The sequence below is a fragment of the Tiliqua scincoides genome, chromosome 2 (assembly GCF_035046505.1).
Source record: "Tiliqua scincoides isolate rTilSci1 chromosome 2, rTilSci1.hap2, whole genome shotgun sequence".
Classification (NCBI taxonomy): Eukaryota; Metazoa; Chordata; class Lepidosauria; order Squamata; family Scincidae; genus Tiliqua; species Tiliqua scincoides.
In genome coordinates, this window is record NC_089822.1 from 222,510,870 (window position 1) to 222,528,908 (window position 18,039).

Here is an 18,039-nt window from a genome sequence, read left to right on the forward strand (position 1 = left end):
ACAAAGTTTTTCATGTACAGCATATGTAGTAGCCACTGGGCCAGCTGGTTGGTAACCTGGGGTGGGGCAGAATGTGCCTCTCTCCCTCCATACCCCTCCAGCCAAAAGCCCTGTGGCTGACCATGGCTCATTCACACTTGCTGAGCATAGCCTGGGAAGTCACTTCTTGGTCTCTGTGTTTGCCCTTTGCTCGGAGGGGGCAGGCATAGAGAACAGGTACAACTTGCCCATCCAGAAACAAGATAATGAATGGCATGGGTCGACCAGGCTGGGCACTAACCAAGGCCCTGCATCCATCAGAAGACCCAGACAGACCCTGTAAATCCTGCACTACTGGTGGCAGTGCCCTGCCCAGTGTACCATCATAGAATGGGAAGGTGTTATTGAGGCTCAGCACCAGGTTTTGTTCTAGGGCTGCCAGCAAGTAGTCCTGGTCTATGTGAAACACTTTATAAACCCTAATCTGCTTTATAAATGCTTGCTAGCTTGCTTCCCTTCCCAACCATGTTTTCTCATAGATCTCTGGGTAGCATACATAGTTGTTCTCTCTTCTTCCCCGCTTCATTTTTTATTCCCACGGCCACCCTGTGAAGTAGATTAGGCCAAGGTAGCGAGTAGTCAGTCACCCAGTGAATGCTGTGACTGAGTGTGGACTGGTGTTCGTTCTGAGGCTGAACTGGAAAGGGACAGTGGCACTCACTCTCTGCTAGCTGCTCCAGTGCAGATGGCTGCCGGATCTGCTTTGCCACTCAAGCCAAGTCAGCAAGTGAGTTGTTTGGTGCTTACATTTCTGCTCTGCCTGAGCATGTACTGATCAGGCTGGAGGTTGGCAGCACTCACTGGGTCCCTTTCTCTATGGAGGCACTGGCAGGCAGAGAGCCCAAGCTTCAGGGTGGGAGGGGAATCTCCTCCTCCTCTCTGCCCTATCTTCCTCCACCCACTGTGACTGTTCAGTGATGCTGTAGTTTCTCTTTATCCCTGTGCTGGGAACTAGGAACCAGCTTTCAGCATCATCAGTTCTTTATTTATACATGTTTCCTGGAGGCATCATGTGTCAAAGCATTTTGCACGAGAACAATGCCTTGGCACGGGCTGAATGTTTGCACATCTCAAAGAGGCCTACTTCCTGGTGACAGGGTTGTATGAAGTGTGGTAGCCCAAAATTTATTTTGAGGTGGCAATGGGATGAATGGGATAAATGTTTAGTTCCTTATTCAGTTTTCTTGTACATCTCTTTCTGTGCTAAATAAGGAACAGGGAACTAGGGAACAAGCTCAGCTTCTTGTCTGTTCTGGATTCCCCGCTTCTTAAAATATTAATAAGGAACTCAGGTTTCCTTTATGAGCCCAGTATTATTGGGGTTGAAAAGGAAAGATAGAACTGAGAAGGTCTTTTGGCACATCCCATTGCTGGCAAAGGTGAGAGGGCTTTCTCTACAGTGGCACCCAGGTTTAATAGAACATGTAGCTGCTGGATGTCCACTGTTCGGTGACTGAAAATGTTTGGCATTTGAGACCTAAGTTTATGTTGATCTGTTCTGTCTTGGTTATGCTGTTGGTGATAAGGATAAAGAGCTGCCTGTGAACAGTGCAGATCCTTTAGATTTGTAGAAAGCGCAAATCTTTGAAAGGGTAAGGCTTAGACTAGGGGTCTCCAAACCCCAGCCCTGGGGCCACTTGCAGCCCTTAAGCACTCCCAATCTGGCTCACAGGGAGCCCCCAGCTTCCAATGAGCGTCTGGCCCTCCAGAGACTTGCTGTAGCCTGTGCTGGCCCGATGCAACTGCTCTCAGCATGAGGGTGACTGTTGAACGTCTCTGTGGGATGAGGACTCCCCCCACTGCTTGCTGTTTCACATCTGCAAAGGAAAGGCTGGCCTTGTTTTGCACAAGGCCTTTTATTTGCGCAAGACCTTCATTCATTCACATAAGTTCCATCTCTAATATATTAATTGTGTAAATTTATGTAAATTTATTCAAATTTGAAATGTAAACTAATTCTTTCCCCCCCCCCCCACTCTCAGCACAGTGTCAGAGAGATGATGTGGCCCTCCTGCCAAAAAGTTTGGACACCCCTGGCTTAGACCAACCTCAGAATCTCTGCCAGAAGCAAAATGAGCACCCATGTACAGAAAGGGCTTAAATGTTAGTAAAATTTCTTAGAGATGCCTTTTTGTTGAAGTCCACAAAGTGGCTCAAAATGTTGTTTTCACTTTTCCGCTAGAAAGATATTGATCTCATCCAGAAGGAAATGAACAACATTGTAAGGCCATTGGCCCAGGAACTTTTGCTTCTTTGGGATTTCTTCTAATATGTATTGTAAATCCATTCACAGAAAGATCTTAAACACTGTAGATGTGCAGAGATGGTGGTGGCCAGATAGGAAAAGTTGCAAAATGGAAAAAAAAATTCCATTGTTTAAAGATAAGAAAAATTACGAACCTTTCTTAAGGAACATTCCTGACCTTACCAAATTAGAAACAAGTATATATCTTATGTCTTTCTTGGGTTTGGAGTCTCAAAGGTGAAAATTGTGGTCCTGTCTCTAAAAATGGCGAGCAGATGTAATTTGCTCGTCTGTCAGTTCTTTTAGCCAGCTTACACTGTGGGCTGCAAGAAAAGATTGTAAAAAAGCTTTCCCATTGTTGTTCAATGCCATTTCAGTATTGAATTGTCGGGCAAACGGTGTAGAGAGGTGGAATCTCCTTCGACCTGGCAGAATGAAATGAGAAGTGTTGAGAAAGCAGCAAGTAATTAAACTGGAGAGATAAGTATCTTGCTGATCTTGTGGCAAATTTGGAATGGTTAGAATTCTCATTCCACACTCTCAGAAGTTAGCAGGTTGATAATACGTTTAGCAATAGCCGCTTGTATAATTGTAAAAATAGTTTGCGTGATAGTGAAGCACATTTTCCTGTTTACTGAAAGCTGTTGGACTGGGAGGACAGCATGTTTGCCTTGTAGCACTGGAGTGCCCTTGCATGTATTTTGCATTTACTTGAACAATGATAGTCAGAAGCCTCTACCAACTCCAGTTAACCTGCCCTGTTCTGTAATTTTATTATTCTGTGTAAGACTCAACTCAGATTTTTCACAACTCAGTTCAAATGAGGTGTGCCTAAACCCCGCTGGAATCAGTGGGTAGAGTAACTCAATCCTGAATGTGTACTCAGAAGTATTCCTCAATAAGCGACCCTAGAATTGTGGATTATAGCATTAAACTGTTGTAGTTAGCAGTCTAGTCCTAAACATGCTCAAGTAGAATAGAGTCCCATTGATGTCCGTGATGGGGTCAGTGATCCATTGATAGCTCTCATTTTCAGATGTTTTTCCATCCCTTTCTGTCTGAAAATTTATCTTCATTTTTAAAAAATCTAAAATTCTGAGGCACACATAGTGCTGCACAACAGTGCCTTAAGGCATTGTACAGGCACCTGGGATATTAGATCTAAAACTGATAGATTAAAATGTTTCAGGCCGTGTGTGTGTGTGTGTGTGTGTGTGTGTGTGTGTGTGTGTGTGTGTGTAACTGATGAGTTGTACAGCTTCACCTGATTTATCAATTAGTTATTCAGCTTCCTGCAGAAACTCTGCATCTGCTTTCATAGACCAGAACCACTAAAAGCATGCTTTTCACTACTGATGCTATTCTGGACATAGCTGCAAGAGAATAATTATAAAATACTAGAACATAAGAACATAAGAACAGCCCCACTGGATCAGGCCATAGGCCCATCTAGTCCAGCTTCCTGTATCTCACAGCGGCCCACCAAATGCCCCAGGGAGCACACCAGATAACAAAAGACCTCATCCTGGTGCCCTCCCCTACATCTGGCATTCTGACTTAACCCATTTCTAAAATCAGGAGGTTGCGCATACACATCATGGCTTGTACCCCATAATGGATTTTTCCTCCAGAAACTCGTCCAATCCCCTTTTAAAGGCGTCTAGGCTAGACGCCAGCACCACATCCTGTGGCAAGGAGTTCCACAGACCGACCACACGCTGAGTAAAGAAATATTTTCTTTTGTCTGTCCTAACCCGCCCAACACTCAATTTTAGTGGATGTCCCCTGGTTCTGGTATTATGTGAGAGTGTAAAGAGCATCTCCCTATCCACTCTGTCCATTCCCTGCATAATTTTGTATGTCTCAATCATGTCCCCCCTCAAGCGTCTCTTTTCTAGGCTGAAGAGGCCCAAACGCCGTAGCTTTTCCTCATAAGGAAGGTGCCCCAGCCCCGTAATCATCTTAGTCGCTCTCTTTTGCACCTTTTCCATTTCCACTATGTCTTTTTTGAGATGCGGCGACCAGAACTGGACACAATACTCCAGGTGTGGCCTTACCATCGATTTGTACAACGGCATTATAATACTAGCCGTTTTGTTCTCAATACCCTTCCTAATGATCCCAAGCATAGAACTGGCCTTCTTCACTGCCGCCGCACATTGGGTCGACACTTTCATCGACTTGTCCACCACCACCCCAAGATCTCTCTCCTGATCTGTCACAGACAGCTCAGAACCCATCAGCCTATATCTAAAGTTTTGATTTTTTGCCCCAATGTGCATGACTTTACACTTACTGACATTGAATGCATCTGCCATTTTGCTGCCCATTCTGCCAGTCTGGAGAGATCCTTCTGGAGCTCCTCACAATCACTTCTGGTCTTTACCACACGGAAAAGTTTGGTGTCGTCTGCAAACTTAGCCACTTCACTGCTCAACCCTGTCTCCAGGTCATTTATGAAGAGGTTGAAAAGCACCGGTCCCAGGACAGATCCTTGGGGCACACCACTTTTTACCTCTCTCCATTGTGAAAATTGCCCATTGACACTCACTCTCTGCTTCCTGGCCTCCAACCAGTTCTCAATCCACGAGAGGACCTGTCCTCTAATTCCCTGACTGTGGAGTTTTTTCAGTAGCCTTTGGTGAGGGACCGTGTCAAACGCCTTCTGAAAGTCCAGATATATAATGTCCACGGGTTCTCCCGCATCCACATGCCTGTTGACCTTTTCAAAGAATTCTATAAGGTTCGTGAGGCAAGACTTACCCTTACAGAAGCCATGCTGACTCTCCCTCAGCAAGGCCTGTTCGTCTATGTGTTTTGAGATCCTATCTTTGATGAGTCATTCCACCATCTTACCCGGTATGGATGTTAGGCTGACCGGCCTATAGTTTCCCGGGTCCCCCCTCTTTCCCTTTTTAAAAATAGGCTATCCTCCATAGCTATGACATTTGCTATCCTCCAATCTTCTGGCACCGTGGCCGTTTTGAGGGACAAGTTGCATACCTTAGTCAAGAGATCTGCAACTTCATTCTTCAATTCCTTAATAACCCTTGGGTGGATGCCATCAGGGCCCGGTGACTTATTGATCTTTAATTTATCAATGAGGTCTGAAACATCTTCTCTTTTAACCTCTATCTGACTTAACTCCTCGGTCAGGAGGGGCCGTTCGGGCAGCGATATCTGCCCGAGGTCTTCTGCCGTGAAGACAGATGCAAAGAACTCATTTAATTTCTCTGCCATCTCTAAGTCTCCTTTTATCTCCCCTTTCCCTCCCTGACCATCCAGAGCGCCAACCGCTTCTCTGGCAGGTTTCCTGCTTCTAACATATTTGAAGAAGCTTTTATTATTCCCCTTAATGTTGCTGGCTATGCGTTCCTCATAGTTTCTCTTGGCCTCCCATATCACCTTCTTACATTACTAGAACTGCAGTGGGCCAGAAAGTTACCTGTGAAGTAGGGCCGCACCTCTCTTAGAGCATCCTATGTAAATGTGCCACATAAAGAGACATGAGCGGTGTAGAAGAAGCAAATAGCTGCGGAATAGTCAACAAATGAATCAAGCCAGCTATAGGGAAAGGTCTTCTCCCAACTTTTTAGCACAAACTTATTTTTCAAGTGTCATAAGTTGCTCAGCTTTAGCTACCTTCCTTACTCCCCCCCCCCCCCCGCTCTTCTTCCTGTTTAAGCAAGAAGCCGGAAAGCTTAACAATATGCCTCTTCTGGATCAGACCACAGGCCCATATAGCTCAGCATCCTGTTTCCAGTGGTGGCTGTCCAGATGCCTCTGAGAAGTTCTCAAGCAAGCTTTCAAAGCTACGGCATGCAGATGTAGGTCACCCTCTGTGATGTCAGACTGCTCCATAGCCTTGGTGAGACTGAGAGTGAGTGGAATAGCTTCAGAAACAGCGAGCTGGAATCTCATGTCTTGTCTACGCTGTGCCTTGTCTACGCTGTGCCAATGGCTATTATGATGATTCTAGTTGACATACAGCTATGTACTTGTGCTTCATGTTGACGTCAGGAGGAATTGCGTGTGCGATGACTTCACAGCTTGTAACTCTTCTGAACAGTCACAGTGATTATGTACATGTACCTGTGTAATTTCCATTTACATCATTGAGGTGTATATACAATTACAGTTACTGTTATTGTTCAGTATACTGTTTAATTATTAACTGAATTATTGTTCTTTGCCATTGCACTTTCAGTGTAATTGTTGGATTCAGTATGGACATGGTTAAAACTGGCAGTTCTGAAGATGTTGAAACTCTTGCCTTTGGAAATGTGCTGCAGTTCCTCTGCATTTTGATGAACAAGAACACCCATAAAGCTCAGTTGCCCTATAAATGGGTAACAGTTTGAGGCTTAAACTACTGTATAGAGTTGTTGTTTTGGAACTGCGGTAGGTGTACATGTATGTTTCGGTTCAGCAGTTGCCAGCTATGCTGCAAATGAAAATTGATTTCCTTTTCTGTCTTCCCTTTGGGTGCAGAAATGAATTCCCATATTCCCTGCGTTTTGATTACATAGTAAGGGACGTTGCAACCCCATTGTTGATGGTTCTAGCTTGGTATCATCTTAGAGGTGTATTCTCTTTGTTTAGATTCATTAACATGAAGTAAGTGTCATGTTTATGTAGCCTTAGCGTAGCACTCTCTGTTGAGCACTAGTTTGAGGCAACATTTGGCACACCCAAGGTGGCATGCCAAATGTTTACACCACCTTTTATCTAGTGATGCACACACCAGCCTTTGTTCTTCCTGGATTGCAAAAAGAAAGGAGAAATGGATCAGAAGAGGAAACCTGGATGAGAAGAGAGTACTGAGCTAGAGTGTCCTCTCTAGCCCATACTCTTCTCCATGCTTCTGAACCATTTCCCTCTAACTTTTCCAATCATGGGAGGAAGAGGAGAAGCCTCAGTGGTTCACAAAAGCCACTCAGTGAGTAGATGGTCAGAGGTTGGAACCCCCATCAAAATGAAGAGGTGACCACTTCAGTCAGCCTCATTGATTAACCAGCCCTCATATGAACCACATGTGACACTAGATGCATCATTAGAACTATAGTGTGTTTAATATTTAAATAGAAGTGAGAGCTGCTTTCTCTCAGACCTTGCAGTCATGGGCAAATCTGGCAGCAGGTTAGCAAGGCTCCTCCTACTGGTTACTTTTATAACTGCAGGCTTCTCCAGACAGAAGTAGGAGTTGGTGGCAAAACTAAAGGTCTTGTTTTTTAATTGGGTTAATTTCTTTTGTAAATGAAAGCTGATGCTGGTGTTCCAGGTTAAATTTACATATACCTTATCTAACATTATCAAGTCATCATGTGTTAATTACAATTTCTTCAAAGTTAGTTTCATTGTTTCACAATAAGTTAGTTTGGTTTTGCAATTAACATAAAATGAACAAGTATTGCTGTTGTAATAAAGTTAATGCTTTAGCTTCTTGACTATTAAGTGATCAATCAACTACATTTTTCTTTTACCAGTCAGATGCCCAAACAGGTTTGATTTCTCAGAAAGGGTCTACAACTTCACAGTACATGCATGTCTACATAGTAATAAGCCCCATTAGGTTTAATAGGATTTACTCCTAAGTAAGTATAGGATCGTGGCCTAAAATGAGGTGTGCATTTAATCTAGATCAGGGGTGCTCAATACATCGATCTCGAGCTACCGGTCGATCACCAGGCAAAATGAGTCGATCAAAGGCTTCTCTCCCATCCACGCATCCCTAGGAGTGAGCCCCTGGCAGGCTTGTGAGCCCAGGGAGTGAGCCTAGGGAGTGAGTCCAGGGAGCCCAGGGAGTGAGCCCAGGGAGTGAGCACCTGGCAGGCTCCTCCCTGGGAGAGGAGCCGCTGGCAGGCTTCTCTCCTGTCCACAAATCCCTGGGAGTGAGCCCCATTGACTCTACTGGGGCTGACTTACCTTTCCCTGTTTTTGCACTGGTATGTATGGAGATCTCCCCCCCCCAACTTCCATCTGTTGGTTCTGTGTGCAAGGGGTTTTGCACTGGTCTTGCTGTGATGTCTATACAGAGATCTTCCCTCCCCCACACCTTTCCCCTGTTTTTGTACTGGTCTGTATGGAGATCTGCTCCCCCCCCCACTTGTATTGGAATTGAGGAAGATCTGGTGAGGAGGTAGATGTGGTGTCAGCAGTGGCCCCTTTAAGGGTAAGGCCTGGGCATCCAGCAGACTGCTGCACAGCTGCAGCCACTTGAAGGCAATAGGGCCCTCAGGGATATAAGAGCACCTGAGGCAGGAAGGGCTCCACTTATTTATGTGAGTCAGCCTTTTCCTACATGAAGATCATGAAGTCCAAGTACCGTTCCATCATGACTGATGAACATTTGGAAGTGTGCTTGAGGCTGGCTGTCAGCAGCTACTGTCCGGACTATGCATCCTTGGCTGATTCACTTCAGTGCAAGTCATCAAAGTAAACTCAAGTAATTACAAAAAATGTTTATAGTTAATTATGTTGTGCAATATTGGCTCATGTGGTTATGCAAGGTACACCAACATACATTGTACACATAAATGTTATATGTTATGATGGCGCGAACATTGTAAAAAAACTCTGGTAGATCTCCGGGCCTTGCTGGGTTTCAAAGTAGCTCTCGAGCCAAAAAAAGTGTGAGCACCCCTGCTCTAGATAGCTCTGTATCACATTCAAAGCCAGTATGGGCAATCTACTCTGTTTTTTCTGTGTTTGGAGATTATGGATCGGATTGAGTTAACTGAAAGTCAACTGCGGGCTGATGCAGTGTCTAATGTAAGCAGAAGTGCGTGCCAAAGCTTTCGCATCCCTTTCAGCCAACATTAAACCATGACTCAGCCCTCCAAGCACATGTTATACTAACAGTTGACTTGGCAGGATTGTGTTGAGTACTTACTTTCATCAGTCTCCTGTCTTTCACATGTGTTTGTACCCATGTAGACCCTAAAAGGCTAGACGACTGGGTCATACTCAGACCGTTGGTTCATATTGTTCCCCTGACACTAAAGACAAGCAGAAATCAACAAGCAGCCAAATAATTTCTCATATAGACCCCACCACTGTCTCCACTTGTTGCTGTGCAAATCTTACTAGAGTTAAGTAGACGCTCTCACAGCACAGTCTCAAAATGTAGGGGGCCATGGCTGAAATGCAGGTTCTCATGTATACTGAGAGGTCTGCTCACAGACACGTTTAATGTGCTTAACCCATTTTTGCCCAGTCCACAAGTGTACACATTTGGTCCCTGTTACGTATACACAACATGGGGCAGAAATGACTTTTAATCTCAAATTAAAATTAAATGTAAAGTGCATAACTGCAGATATAAATAAGTACTCAAGATTGGATGCATGTTTACATAGGATTTCTTGTGATGTCACTGTAGGAAAGAGTCAATACTCTGGCCCGAAACCTTCCTGGTTCACATAGTAATTAAACTGTGTTTCTTGGTTTGGATGCTGCTAGTTCAGTAAGCAATGTCACTCTGCTTGAAAGTAACTCTTTGAAGTTCATGGTAAAGACAATTCTGTTTCAGCTGGCAGTTTTGTAATTTTGTAAATTTTAAAATATTCCCCCCTTCTCCTACTGCATATGTGGTTTCTCCTACTACTGTTTCATGTGATCATTGAATAGTATGTTTTAATATTGTTCTGTTATAACAAAACATTCACAAATAGCTTCTTGGGAGCAAATCACTGCTTTGAGAAGGCAATTTCAGCTAAAACATAGCACTCAACCTAAATCAACCTTCACACACACGCTGGCTCTTTAGAGCAGCAATTTTCAACCACTGTGCCATGGCGCACTGGTGTGCCGAGGATGGTCTGCAGGTATGCCATGGGACATTAGGGAGGGTCATTTATTAATAGGGCAATTGGGGAATTTGAGCCCCTTACCAGCAGCATAATATGCCTTGTCAATGGTGAAAAAACTGATGCTGTGCCTTGACAATTTCTTTGACAAGGGAAGACAAACATCACTTATTTGTGTTACTCTTTTAAAATATTCATAACAGCATAATGCTGCTACAGCCATAGCGTGTTCTATAAAGCACCTGTACAATGTCAGTTTGTCATGTCAGTCAGAAAGCCATTTACTACATTGGTTTCAACTGAATATGTTTCCAAGGCACTGCACTTAAAATTGCAGTCTAGGGATTTGCTGACTCCTGGCCACCCTGGGGGCGTTAATCGGAAATGTAGCAACTGCAGGTCATAGGTGCAGAGCCAGTTTTCAGTCTGTATCCAGAGCAGCTTTGAAACACTTGTGGGAGGCTGTTGGAAATAAGCATGATTCCAACATGCGCAAGGGAAACCTGTCCCATTGCATGTGCTGATCTCTTTTTGAAACATGTCCATGTTAGAGAGTGTTGCCAGCAAAGTTGCAACATCTGGATATGAAATGAACAGAAGAACAAGACCCATAGATATTCGGGTCCCTGTCGAGTACCCAAGATTGATGTGTTTCCTTGACAGTTATGCTTACAAGCCTTTTAAAGTAAAAACACCATTGACCTGACCCACCAAAATGAAAGCAAACCGCCATGTGTTGTGCTCTGATCCCATATTTTTCAGTTCCAGGCATGCACAAAAACAGAAGGTAGGTTGTGGCTAGTGAGCTACATTTGTCTTGGTGGGTCACATTCTTACGGTGGAGTGCCTTAATCCTGGATTTCCCAAGTAGGAAAAGAGAGAATAAACATTTCGTTTGCCATTGGTCGGTTCCCATATCTTTGTTAGATGATCCGAGAGTCTCCCTTGATGGGGGCAAATTTGTATGCCAATAAAGGTTGATTTAATTTGGTGATCTAAGAACTTTATATATATATTTTCTCCCAGGTCTAAGTGTAGTGCAGCAAGTAAAGTTACATTAAATATGTGAATCAATGAAACTGGTCTTTTTTTTTTAATGTCCAGCACACTTCTAAAGGGCAATGCTAATACTGTGATGGCAGCTGCCATTGTTTCACATGCGGCTTGTTGGTCTACCTATTCTCTGGTTTCCAAGTTAATGCTTTCTATCTTGCTGTTTCATTTAGGGGCCTTGTGTTTGTTGCTCATGGTGCTGGAGAACACTGCTGTCGCTATGATGACTTGGCCCAGATGCTGACGGATATCAACTTTTTTGTATTTGCTCATGACCATGGTGAGTGTCGTTAAAAGATCAGTGCATCACTGGTTGAGAAAGCAAGAGAAGCATGAAGTCAAAAGCTCTTGATTGCTCTAGAAGCAGAGACAATGATTTCATTCTAGGCCAGCATGAAGCAGTTGATATGGCTCTGCCTGTCTCCTTTATCTTACTTGACTGTCAGATGAGTCTGTTGTGCAATTGCTTTTATCCAAAATGTTGGCATAATCGGATATGCGGGAATGCTGTTTGCAGAGTATTGCATCAGTGTGGAGCTGCATGTGTGTTTGGTGGGGAGAGCAGGAGAACTTGGAAATTTGCGCAAGAAAGTCATGTTGGTTTGTGCTTGGTGGAATTTTTGCCCTCCATTTTCTTGTTACTGCTGCTGCACCACATTTCTAAGTGTCTCGGGAATGATGGTGAAGCTTAGAAAGGACTAGAACTGTCTTTCTCCTGAGAAGAGCTCTGCTGGATCACAGCAAAGGCCCATCAAGTCCAGATTCCTTCTTTCCATGGTGACCAGCCAGCTACCTCTGGGAAGCTTGCAAGCAGAGCATGAAAGCAGCAGTCCACTCCTCCTGTTGTTCCCCAGTGACAAATATTCAGTGATATACCCACCTCTTTTCCATGAAGTAGAGATATCTTTTGTCCTAAAAGCATCCCAGCAGTCAGTTGCCTAAAAGCCTTTCTTGAGGAATTCAGAAAACCAGGGCAGCACACATGGTTCTCTTCCCCACGCCACACTCCACTTTTTGTCATCACAATAACCCTGCAAGGCTGAGAGATCATGACTGGCTCATAGGCAACCAGCGTACTTCCAGTCTGAGTGGGGATTTGACCCCAGGTCTCCCTAGTCCGATGTTCTAAACTCTGCACTATTCCTATTTTTGACTTTTTTCTCTTACAAGCCAGAGGTTTATTAAGCATTTTTCTCCACATCTCCAATTTTTGCTTCCTTACAAAAGTAGAAGGAGTTCTGCCGTTGGACTTTGTGATTAAAACAAGCAATTGGGGAAGTGTGGGTTACACCCAACATCTGTGGTATCCTCTGCTTTAAACCCACTCAAGTGGCCTCCTCCTTTCTGCTTATTTTATTTTCCACTCCTCACCCATCCCTCCCTTGTCAATTTTTCTGACAGCTCAAGCATTTATCTGGGAAAACTCTCAGCTGTTTCTGTAAATTTAAAGGAGGAACATGCATTTCTGTACCCCCCCCCCTCCATTTGTCTGCCTAGGAAACCCCAATTATTTAATTAGGTTGTCTTATGCTGGAGCCATGCAGCTTGAGCAATTAAGCTCATAATTCCCCTTAATGACCATCTGGGAGTATACACTTGGGCTGCATGCAGGGTTGAATATATCTCCTCCCACAAGCCGATGTTAATGACAGTTAATGGTAGCTATTATGCTTTGAATGCTATATTTCTTGGTCCATCAGAAACCTACAGGAAGAAATGCCTTGTGATGTAAAGCCTTTGTTTATCTCTGTCACTCTTGTCTCTGATAAGAGTAGGGTGTTAGATTCAAGGACCTCATTGTAGGATTTTCCTTTGCCTATACAGAGTTATCACCTTGATCAATGAGGACTTGAGACTTGCTTCCTTTTTAAAAATGAAAACTGGCATTTCAAGGTTCTAACAGTATTCAGTCAACCACATAAAACAATGTTGAAGATTTCTTAAGCCCAGAGCTCTTTTGTAGTGACCAAGAGAAATGCTTTGGACAGTGACTAGGCTATCTATTTTGTCCTATCTGTTCATGATAATATCTGGTAAACATGATCCCAAGGAAACTGATGTTGAGATATCTGACCTAATTTGTCAGGAGCCTGAAATAATTACATGTCTGTCGCTCTGCTCATTTTGGTGGGTGCTAATTCATTCCATACCAGTACTGTCATACATTTTCATACAGTTAAATGTTTCAGATCTTGCCCCAGTTGTCATCAAAAGGTGAGAAAAGGAAAGCGTTTGCTAATAACTTAACAAAAATCTGTTCCCAGAACACAGTCCATACAGTTTCCTTTTAGTAAGTCTAAATAAAAGGATATGGCAGGATGGACCTCTGATATTTTAGCCTCTGTATCACTGGAGGTATGTGTAGATAGAAAGGGAAAATGCTGCTTTGACAGACTGTGTATGCCTGGCAACTGTCTGCAACATGGCATCTTTCACAGGCCTACAGAGGACTACTAGGGCATTCCTAGGGCATTTCTTCCCAGGACTGTGAATATGAAACAATGAGGGCTTTTTGTTTTGGATACAGAAGAGAAGCAAGTGGTGCAGGCTCTTTCTCTCAGATGCATGGAAAGAAAGAGAGGCAGGTTGGCTCACCAGGAATGGTTTTGTCAGTATAGAAAACCCTTGTTCAGGCTTAAAGTGGAATGGTGTAAAACGTGTCAGTTCATCTCCGGGCCCCTGCTCCCATCTTATAACTATTTATAGCTATTCTAGAGCCAGTCTGATATACACTCTGCAATGGGAGGGCTCTTTTTCCTGAAGGAAAGGTTGGACTTCCAGATGTTTGGGACACATTGCTGGAAACCACCACCCCCCCCAATTCCATAGGAGCACCCAAATGGCAATTCCTGAGGCACACAATGACTCCCAGAGAGTAGCATCTTTGACTGGTTCAAGGAAATGGAACTACAAAAAGATCTTTTTGTGTTCATGTTCTAATGGAGCTGCACACATGTCTGGCTTTTTCCTTCCTGCTTGAGAGTCTCAACAATTGCCTTGGGGGCCAAAAGAGGGGACAGAAATCCTTATAGGAATAAATATATCTGCATTGAGCCTTTTCAACCCTTCTTTAGTTTGTTTGGTCAGTTTGATCCAGAGAAGTAAACAAAAATAAACCTTTGTCGGTCTTCCAGAAATCCTCAGTTTCATTGAGGTCAGCTGCCGTGTGGTGTTTTATACCCTCACTCTTTTGTGATTTTTTTTTTTTTTTTTGGTAAGTTGCAGTTTATATGTTGACTGTGATTAGGGTCACTTTCTTTCCAGTTGCACGGCAAATGAAACTGAAATTAGCATGCATCTCTATCTTTCATCTTCAAATGTACAAAAAATCACTATGCTTTTGTTTTTTTTAAATCACCCCATTTTTTTTGCTGCAGCTTTATTCCTGTAATGCCAGAGAGGAGTACTAAGGGAGTATTTTTCTTTTCTTTTTTTTTTCTTTCTTTGCAGATGAGCATACCCAATGTAATCTGTTAGTTTTGGGACAGTATAGTTCATCCCTACACCAGATCAGTAAAGTACATTTTTTGTTCAGGTGAGGGTTAAAAGTTCTTAGGTGGTTCTCCCTTAGTCTGAGGGAGAAAGGGAAGAAGCAGCAGACCATGTTGTGGCTGGAGGGTGCTTAGGGGTGGCTAAATGGCGAAGAAACAGAGCAGGAATATGTGGGGGCCTGCTTGCCTTGTGGCTTTCAGCCTTCTGTGTAGTTCTTAGGGTTACCTCACCTTGGGAAAACATTTCTGCATACCAGAGGCCATGCTAACATTTGCTAGTAACTTACCAGGTTGATTGGACTGACTGCATGAACAGTGAGTCCCTGGGATCAGCGGTTTTCAGGTATATGCATGTACAGTATATATCCAATATCTTCAGATCTGGCATCTGCAGATTTGATTCACTGCAGATACCGGGGGAAAGCCACTTCGGTTTGCTTGTCATACTGGAAGTGGTGCAGATTCATGTATCCGCAGGGGACCTGGAATGGATCACTTGCAGATAACAAGGTTGGTCCAGTATTCTCACATGTGGTTGACCCTTTGGTAAGTAGCCTGCCTATGTTTTGCCTCCTGTGGAGGATTGCCATGGAATGTGGAATCATTTTGGTGGCCTCTACACAAGGAATGTAACTTTGAATGGGCCCTTAAAGGAGCTTTGGACTCCTTTGCACCAACCCAGGATGTTTGTGTGATTGTGTGGTTCCAAAGTTCTTGATGCTTTGGTCTGCAGGTGTTCTTATTTGTGAGACTTCTACCCTTGTCCCTTTGGTTCTTTGTCATCTTCAAGTTGATGCATATACAGTATATTCAAAACTTGCATATGTTAAAACAAAAATAGCACTTGAGAGGAAATACGTATTGTGCAGAGAGTGGCACATCTGGACACTGGGAGGAGTGCAAGCAAAGATGCTTGTACTGCACTGCATGATGAGACGTGTGTTCCCTCCGCATCCCTTGAATACCTTTTATGCTGGAGAATAATGGATAGTCTTTTAGCCAAGGATGATCATTGTGCCTTTAAAATAAAAGGGCAGAAAAACTTGGAGTTAACAGTTTCCAAAATAGGCCATTAACAGTTTGCACCTGGTAAAGCTATTTCATTCAATAGTTTTTGTGAGTCAGGATGTATTATCCAGGCTTTATTCTCTTGTAGATGTTTTGGATGCATCACCAAAATCTTGTGTGTTTATCAAAAGAGTTTCCTTAATGGAAAAGTCACACAGAAGAAAATGGTTCAAGGTTGCTTCTTTTTGCTGTGTTTGAGTTGTGGCGTTCTTTTAGATCACAAAAAAGAAAAGCCACACCACCTGGAAGGGCATTTCTTTTTAACTTCTCAATATCTTGCTTGCTCTTGCATTGAGGCTCCTTTTTATATGTCTGAGAAATGCAGATTCCAAATTTCTGAATGTCTTCCCAGGTTCACTGCAGTTGGCAAAGTTACTGTTGCTTGGATGACTTTCTCGCTTCCATATGTTCAAATATTTGGGTTTATTTGAAGTTGAGCTTTAAACTGGAATTCCTTTACATACTCTTTTTTTTCTCCTCTTCAGCTGTAAAAATTCTTGCTGCTCTTACTTCACATTCATACACTGTTCGGCTCTTCTACCATTCTACCACTCTTTGGCTTCTTCTACCATTCTAGGGCCAATTCTGATGTCATGTCTTAGGATCGAGAGGGTCCTCTCTCCATTTGAAATTTGGTGCATCAAAACAACTCCCACAGGTGCCAACACCCTAAATACCAAACATGTCGCCCTAGAAAAAGAAATTTGAGACCTCAGGGAACCTGCCTTTCCCACTGTTGAACATCCTGCAGGGTAATGGAGACCTGAAGTTTACACACAAATTTATATCATCCTGAAACTGACTGTTGGAGATCATTTGATCAGGACCTCACCTGAAGTATATACAGATCCCTGTGAAGAACATAGACTATGTCAGTGCAGCATTTTATAGAGGATGAAATCTAAACATATTTTAGGTGGTCTCTCTGTTAGCCGGAGTGACCTAATAAATACCATTGTGAAGAGAAAACAAAGACTGGCAAGTACAGAGCAGCAGCAGCCTCCAGCAAAGTAGATGATGAATTATTTGCAAGTAGGGGGTGTCCATATGTAATTTTGCATTTTTTGTCTAGGAAGATATCTCTAAATTAGGGTGATAAGCTCCAGCTGCATCTGTGGAAACCTATGGATATAAGGGCTCCCATTCTTTTGCGTGAGTGGAAGCCTTGATCTGTCTGTGATTGCATCTGTATCCTGTCCTCTTTATGTAAAAATCAGGAAGGTGATTGAGAACCATGTCTTTTGGTCTTCAGAACAGCTCTTCAACATAGTTTGAGCTAAGATTTTCTTGGGACCACCCAGAGGGCATCATGGCTGGGGTCCAAAGTATGTGGTGTATGTAAATATATGTAAAAATGTGTAACTGCAACACAACAAAACCTTTAAATAAAGAAAACTTCACATAGGGGGCAGTTGGCAGCAGAGAGGTGGTGGGAGGAATGAGGTGCTTTCTCCTGCACTGCTGAAGTTGCATCTTTTCCTCCTGGTAAGTCAATGCAGGGGGCAGGAGGGGTGGGGAGTGTAGAACAGGGGAAGAGGAAAAATGGGTGGGGCAGGGGAGGAACAGGGGCATAGAAGCTGCGGGAGGGGATGGATCCAGTGGTGATGGCATGTGCCGGATCCTATCCCATCTGCCAGCAGCGCCCCTGCCCCTTTATCTCCTTGGACTTGCAACAGCTAGAGTGCTGACACACATCTGAGAAAACCTGTTGCTGGGTGGGATTAAAATCCCCTTGTCTTTCCAAAGCCTCTTGTTCTGCCCCCAACACTGGATGCAGCATGTGCTTTGATAGCACACCTGCATCGGAAGGGGGGGGATAGAACTGGGTTATAAGGCTCCTAATGTTGCTTTGTTTTTAAGAAATGTTAGGAAAAGATTGTTCAACTGTATGTCACGTCTTGCTTGAGCCTTTGGTCATTTTCTGACTTAAATAGAAACTACTGGGGAGGGAGCAGGGGGAGATCAGGTTAGGGACTTTGATGGGGGAGGCTTATCCCATTGACCCTCCTATGGTCCTGATCCCCCTTTCTCCAATAGCTGTTGCTTCCTCGGAAGGAAGCCTCCATTGGCTTCAATGAGAACATCTCTTCCAAGGGCTTGGCAGCCTTGCTCAGTTCTGGATTAAGAGCAGAGTAGGAGGAAAGAGTTACAGTTCTTCTCTGCCCCCCCATGCCTCAATGCTACTTCTGTCGTCCCCCATCCTCACCCGTGGCTACTATTTAAGTTAGAAAAAGCAAGTGTACAGGGCCAAACTGTGTGAGTTTGAGATGTAGTTTGGCCTCAAGTGGGAGGAAGATAATGTTTGTCTCTGTTCCTAGCAACTCTCTTTAGAAGT

The 18,039-nt window shown here is 43.7% G+C and overlaps 1 protein-coding gene across 2 annotated transcripts in view; it reads left to right on the forward strand.

The window, feature by feature from the left end:
* Positions 1 to 18,039, forward strand: part of MGLL (monoglyceride lipase) — a 94,168-nt gene that overhangs the window by 11,675 nt on the left and 64,454 nt on the right. For both annotated transcript variants that reach the window (XM_066616761.1, XM_066616759.1), the window contains exon 3: positions 11,319 to 11,425. In XM_066616761.1, the coding sequence (XP_066472858.1) occupies positions 11,319 to 11,425 (107 nt within the window). The remainder of the gene's footprint in view (positions 1 to 11,318; positions 11,426 to 18,039) is intronic.